This window comes from Lactuca saligna, chromosome 7 (genome assembly GCF_052625555.1).
Source record: "Lactuca saligna cultivar CGN05327 chromosome 7, ASM5262555v1, whole genome shotgun sequence".
Lineage (NCBI taxonomy): Eukaryota > Viridiplantae > Streptophyta > Magnoliopsida > Asterales > Asteraceae > Lactuca > Lactuca saligna.
Window position 1 is genome coordinate 34,599,589 of NC_136423.1, and position 7,320 is coordinate 34,606,908.

General features: G+C 34.9%; 1 protein-coding gene across 1 annotated transcript; it reads left to right on the forward strand.

The window, feature by feature from the left end:
- The first annotated feature begins 417 nt into the window (after positions 1–417).
- On the forward strand, positions 418–2,462 carry LOC145004961 (cytochrome P450 Tp9025-like). The gene is made up of 2 exons (XM_078963994.1): positions 418–1,333; positions 1,652–2,462. The coding sequence occupies exons 1-2, from the start codon at positions 452–454 to the stop codon at positions 2,267–2,269; spliced, it is 1,500 nt and encodes a 499-aa protein (XP_078820120.1). The 5' UTR covers positions 418–451; the 3' UTR covers positions 2,270–2,462.
- The last annotated feature ends 4,858 nt before the right edge of the window (positions 2,463–7,320 follow it).

Sequence of the window (7,320 nt, forward strand, 5' to 3'; positions counted from 1 at the left end):
CTGCTATAGCATGTCATAATTGTTATATGTGAACATTTCCAACAAGTTTGTTACCTAAATGTGTACAAAAAAAAAGATAATTAGCCAGATGTGAACATACCGAAAAATTAATTATCTTCATAAATCATATTCCCAGATTTTAACAATATCTCAGTGATCGTCCTTTCTGGATTCGTAAAAGTAAATATAATAATATAATATTTTAACAATATCTCAGTGTACGTATGATTATCAACTAGGTTTATTATATAAAATTATATCATAGATTGAACACATTACTATGCAATATAACGTGCAAATAATAAAAAATACTGCTTTAATTAATTTTTAGCCTTTTAAATTATATTAAAGAATTAGGTTGAAAAGTCAATATAACGCTGCTCCATGTTAATCATTTTACATAAATACCCGCAGCTTACTCATCATCTCCTGCACCACTCCTCGAGTAACAATGGCCATCGATATGACCATCGCCCTCATTGTTTTCTCTTTCATTATCTCAATTTACTTCATATTCATCAGAAAACCCAAGGGTTCGAAGGCTCTAAACCTGCCACCAGGCCCACCAACACTACCCATCATCGGAAACCTCCATCAGATTGGTCTAGAACTGCCACATCGTGCTTTCCTCAACTTGTCCAAGAAATATGGCCCCATCATGAGCCTGCAACTCGGCCAGATCTCCATGATCGTCGTCTCTTCGCCTAAGCTAGCTGAAGAAGTGCTAAAAACCAACGACCTCGCTCTTGCAAGCAGACCATATGCACTTCTTGCCGATATTCTGCTGTATGGAGGCATCGACATCGCTTTTGGGCGTTACAGTGATTACTGGAGACAAATGAAGAAGATTGTCACCATGGAACTGTTAAGTGTCAAGAAAGTCCAATCCTTTATGGGTTTTCGAGCTGAAGAGATCGATCGTTTCACGGAGGTCGTTCAATCCAGCGTTGGAAAGCCTGTACATATACGACAAAGGGTTATGTATATGAATAATACTGTGGTGTGCAAGTGTTTGTTTGGGAATAACTGCAGACAACAGGACGTATTGATCGAGTTGGTGGAACAAGTGGTGGCACTATCGAGTGGGTTTTATATTGCAGACCTGTTTCCTAAGTTAAGCTTTCTTTCGGTCATTTCTGGAATGAAATCGACTTTGAATCATATCCACGAGACTCTTGATAAAATCTTCAATGAAATCTTTGAGGATCGTAGAATCAAAAGACAAAAAACTGGACCTACGGAAGACGATCTCGTTGACGTTCTTTTCAACATCAAAGAGCGTGGTGGTCTTCGGTTCCCGGTCACCGATAACAATATCAAGGCCATCTTTCTGGTATGTCCATAATCTTCATATACCATGACTTATAATTATGTTATATACTAACTCCACTATATATATATATCTATGCCATTTTAATATTGTTTTGCTGCAAGTTAAGTACTAGAATACGTTTTTAGTAAGTGGTTACTGATAGTGAACACTCACGTAATATTAATTCATTATTTGGCCCAAGTGTTTTGTTGCTTTAAATTAATATGTACATATTATGATATTAAGGTTATTAATTAAATATAGCATAGATTGAATGAATTATAATGAGTATCTGATTATCTTGTAAAGGTGTCTGAATAGTTATTTTAATGACTGCAGAATATGCTTATCGGAGGCACTGATACAAGTGTTGTGACAATTGAATGGGCAATGACAGAGTTAATGAAAAACCCTGATGTGATGAAGAAGGCACAAGCGGAAGTGAGAGAAGTATTCAAGGGAAAGAAAACAGTGTTAGAGAGTGAATTGAATGGTTTGGTTTACCTTAAACACATAATCAAAGAAACACTAAGGCTTCACATTACTATTCCACTATTACTCCCAAGGGAATGTATGGAGCAGTGTCAAGTTGGTGGTTATGATATCCCGAAGAAAATGAAAGTAATTGTTAATGGTCTTGCATGCGGAACTGATCCCGAGTATTGGGATGATCCAGAAACCTTCAAACCAGAGAGATTTGAGAAGACTTCGTATGATTTCTTCGGTACAAGCCCTGAGTATATCCCGTTTGGAGGAGGAAGGAGAATTTGTCCTGGGATTGCTTTTGGTTTGGTCTCTATTGAGCTCACTCTTGCTAGATTGCTATACCACTTCAACTGGGAACTTCCTAATGGAATGACTCCTAAAGATATTGACATGACTGAGAGTCATGGAGTCACTGCAATCAAGAAATCTTCCTTGGAGGTAATCCCAGCTGTTTTCATTCCGTTTTCATGAGCAATGGGTTACAAACAAGTAAGAGTAAAGGTCATTTAGCTTTGTAAGAGTAAAGGTCATTTAGCTTTGAAGAAGAAACCGACCAATATTTATCGATCTTTTACAACGTTTTGTATTTGTTGGCTTGTTACCATTTCGGTTTATAATTGTTTAGCCAAATATATGGTTTGAATGGTAGCCAAAATTGATCTCATGCATAAGAAGTCGAGTTCATTATTTAGATACACTACTACAAAAAAAAGCTAGCATTACCTACGGCCAACATCGGGAACCTGTCGCTAACTAAAGGAATTGTAACGGACCAAAATCCGTCAGTATATCCTTGTTGCTTATTGTTTGTATTGTTTGTAACAGAATTCTGACGGCTAAGACAAATTTTTAGCGACGGATTATTCCGTCGGTAATCAATAATGGATTACGGACGGATTTATATTTGCAATGGAATACCGACGAAATGATTAGTAACGGATTAGCTTAGTACGGATTACCGATAGAATATCATGCGACAGATTTCCGATGAATTTTCTTATAACAGATTACCGACGGATCCTAGCATTATAAAAAAAAAAAATTAATTTCGTGAAAAATCCAGATTTTTTATATATTCAAAACAAAAGAATATTAAAATATACATCAAATCTATATTTTAAAATCAATAAATATAAAAGTAAAAAGTTTTAATCGTTAATAATCATTAAAACCATAAATTTGAAATACCTATCTAAAATATATAAATAATTTATATATTTACACAAAAAAACAAAACTCATAAAGTATCCCTAGAATGATGTAGCCACCTTTTTTCTTCCATCACTACTAAAGTTTGATGACATCTTTTCCATTTCATGAGTTTTCATACACTTACAACCGAGTATATGAGAGAGAGAGAGAGAGAGAGAGAGAGAGAGAGAGAGAGAGAGAGAGAGAGAGAGAGAGAGAGAGAGAGAGAGAGAGAGAGAGAGAGAAAGTAATTCTTATTCTTACTGGATGGATTTGATTTTCAATTTGATATCGTTCATTCCTGAGCAATATAAAATGTTTCACAAGATAATATATGTTATTGATATGAAAATAAAAATAAACTTAATAAAATTATCTTTAAAAATTACTTTATGAGTGTCTTGTAAGCACCAAAGAAGTTTAACTTCCTTTTCAAGTTTAGGAACAACAAGGATTGTCCTCCAACCCGATCCATGTAATTATATTACAAGACCATGAAATAAAGATTATGAGAAATAAAAGACATAGCAACCTACTTACATTTCTTTTTGTTACATCATTGTTAAAAACTCCACCTAAATATAGCAATTTATGTTCAGTTTCTGATTCATTAAGAAAACTATGGTTTGAAAAGTAGGATGCTATAATAAATAAATCAATGAAAGTACGTTTTCATTTCTTGCACATAGAGTAATACCTAGGGATTTTTTATAGCGTAAAATATCGCCATATAGATGATCTCCAACATAAAGAACCAAACAAAATAGAAACAAACGCTTAAAATTTGCTACGAAAAAGTACTAAATTAAAATAAATTAATTCTGCTCCACAAAAGTATCAATATAGATTATAAAAAAAAAACTGGTGATAAATTCAATAACAAAACTTGTGAGCTTGATTACATACTTAGTAGCTTATGCAAATGGCCAACATTGCCTACTTGAAACAATGATTTCTAACTTAAATTACCACTAACTTTCACTCTCTGGTCATTACTAAAGGGTATTTATGTACTTCGGATATACTTATTACCTAAAACACTTTATGTACTTTATCTGGGATTTGCTAACCTGACAGATCCATAGAAGAGACCTCGACCTAACGAGAAAAAAAATCAATTAAAATATATAAAAGACACATAAGGATAAATTAGTAAAAACATTATACTATGTTAACATGACAAAAACAATTTGAACAATTTTGACCAACAAGGGTCATAATAGATAAAGGCTCCCTCCTTCAATCAACCCATTAAGATGTACTATATGTATTATGTAAATCAACCCATTAAGATGTACTATATGTATTATGTAAAAAAGAAATAGGCATATTAAGTTTTGTTCTCATTAATTACATTAAGTTAAAAGAACTAAATATATGATTATTTGCATTACGAACTATGTCAAATGTATTATATAAAGCAGCTATATTTAAAACATACTTGGATTTCATGATGGCATCCTTACAAGTATAATAACTGGATAATACTTGTAATAACCCCGAAGTATAAAGGAACAAATTGAAGCATGGACATATTAAGAAGAAAAAAGTTTTCAAAGTAATAATAATGGAAACCAGAAAGATGAAATTCAGGTTGTATTTAACCTACCCATGACAATGCTTGAGATCACAACTTTTGCACCAAACTTGGGACCAATGCAGAATGATGAAAGTTGCGTTGAGGCTGCAATTATGGTAGAAATCCATATGAAGACAAATCCAAATCTTTACGGGTTTAAGAATTTTACAAAGTGTAATAAGAAAACCTATATGCTAGTAAAAACATAAAAGGGCTGATAATACCTCTTTGATTATGCGCTCTTTTTATCCTTGTAATTCTTTTTGGAGTTAATTAAGACCCCACTGGAGTTATATAACCAATTGCATGCTTAAGAGGTGGTTGTTCAAATCTCCATAGCTTTAACAAAATTGTAAAATCATTTGAGAACGCACCAATATGGCATAATATTTTCAACATAAGCATCATTTTCAAACCAGTCACCACAATAATTCCATGTATCTGTTTCCCTCAAATGATATCCTTCTTCATGGAGCAAGTTTTGAGGACACTAGTGAATGTGAACTCATTATACCTAATACTCAATGCGTGTATGATGCATCTCTGTAAAAGCCTAAAGAGCTTCGTGGCTGAGATCATTCTTGGTATACCCTGATATTAAAGCAGACCAAGCAACTAAATCTGGTTCGGTACTTTCATCGAGCAACTTTCGTGCACTCCAAAAAACCCAACACTTTAAATACAAATTAACTAAATGATTATTATGTTTTGGATCATTCTCCAATCTAAATGATCAGGTGGGTCTATAGGTATGTATCTATAGCCCAGGATTGACCAACTTAGTTTGGCAGCATTGATAATTGATTGTATGTATTGTAGGAAGAATACTTACATCTACAAAAACTTTTTTGACTACAATAAACAATGATCTCCAATTGATCTCGATTGGAATTTTAATGGCATGATGTTGATCGATAGCCAAAAAGAATGCCATGTAATTCTCTGCCCCAGCAGCCAGAAATGCAAATTGTCTGACTGTATATTATCGGCATAGTGATAGGAGTTCCCGTACTCCGAAGTCACCTTAGTTTCAAAAAGTTCAATCAGATCGAACTTACCTTCATCCAAAATTCGCAAAAAATTGAAGAAAATTGAACATAGAAACATGAAACTGCAAAACCTAGAAACGAAAATCGACATCTCTGCTTATAATTAATCAAAGTTCAAAACTCTATAACATCGGAATTCTCTATAGAATAAAGAAAATGCATGATAAAACTCAAGATGTACATCGTTATTGACAATTTCTATCTTAATGAAGTGAAAAATGATGATTCGTTGATTGATTGTATTTGATTTACCCTGAGAGTGAATTTGTAGGATTCAGTTAACAGTTGTTCTTTATTAGGATTAACAACTGAGTAGCGACTCCTTCAAGATCGACTTCTTCGAGGGCGTCGGCTGTAGCAAGAGCATAAGAGTAGTGGTGGGCAGGCGATGCATTTGTTAGTCGTCAGTTTACAGAGAGAGAAAGGGAGCTATTTTTTGGTGCATCCCTAACACGATGAAGATTGATTAAGAGAACCTAAATCATTTGCATACTTACCAAGTTACCCCTAATATTTTAAAAAGAAAAAAAAAATCTTAATTTTACCAACAGATTACTGACATTAAATAAATTTGTTGGTTTCCGTCGGTAAACTGTCGGTAATGTGTAACAGATTACCAACGATAATGTATTTTGTTGCAAATCCGTCACAGAACCGTCTCTAGAATGGCACACTTAGATTTCTCTAAATCTGTTTTGGTATTTTGTCTCTATTACTGACGGATTTTTCTATCGTTAATATCCTGTCGGGCACTGTTGATCCTCCAGTAACTGTCAACGCATCTGATGCGGGGGGAGTGCTTTAGGATTCATAGTTGGTCATTCCACTCCACCTATCTTTCCTTTCTGCCAGGATGATCCAGATACGATCTATGGTGATGATAATGACGACTTCACAGGATTCACCTACAGTCCCTCTAACATTCGGACTGAAATTGATGACAAAGCTCCTGTTACAAGAGGGCAACTCAAGACGATTAATGAGAAACTGGACTCGTTGCTCCAAGCTTCTAAAGCATCATCCAGTGATGAGTATTCACAAGCTACGATGATGTCCCTCCTCCAGACCCTTACAAAAGAACACTCGGCTAATCTGGAGAAAACGAACAAAGCGGTAGATACTTCTACTTCAGTGTGCAACACAACGACCGAAAAAGTCAATAAACTAATTACCGATGCTCTTTTGTTCATAGAGAAATTTCAAACCTCCTTCGAGTTCAACACAACGAAGGCCAATGAAGTTATTTATGGCCTTGGCTCCACACTTAAAACGGAGAAAGTGAAACTCGAAGAGGTTCACACTGGTATTCAAAAAGACAATGTCGAGCTCAATTCCTCATTTTCATCGAAGATCACGCAGCTTCAAGATGACTTGGCAAGTGAGATCAAAATAATGGTTGCTCTTGCTGTGAAGACAGAAAATGTGAAAGTCTTAACAGTCAAGCTAGAGCATGTATAGAAATGAATCAATAACCTGCTGTTCGAAAAGGCCGTTATGAAAAGTTGTGTAGCAGATGTGAATGCACTGCTTTCGGACATCAATGAGACTCGTGACTCGATGATCACGATAACAGTTAAGAAGCATCTCTCCGAAAAGCTCAGGCCAGTGTTTGTGATGCTCAATCGACTGGAAGGTGTTCTAGAATCAAGCTTAATTCTGAAAAGCTCAAGCCCACTATCATGCCCAAAAGAGAAAATGAACCA

Coding starts and splice junctions, on each gene's coding strand:
- LOC145004961 (XM_078963994.1), top strand. CDS start 452: ATGGCCATCGATATGACCATCGCCCTCATTGTTTTCTCTTTCATTATC. Junction 1,334..1,651: donor ATATCAAGGCCATCTTTCTG/GTATGTCCATAA, acceptor TAATGACTGCAG/AATATGCTTATCGGAGGCAC.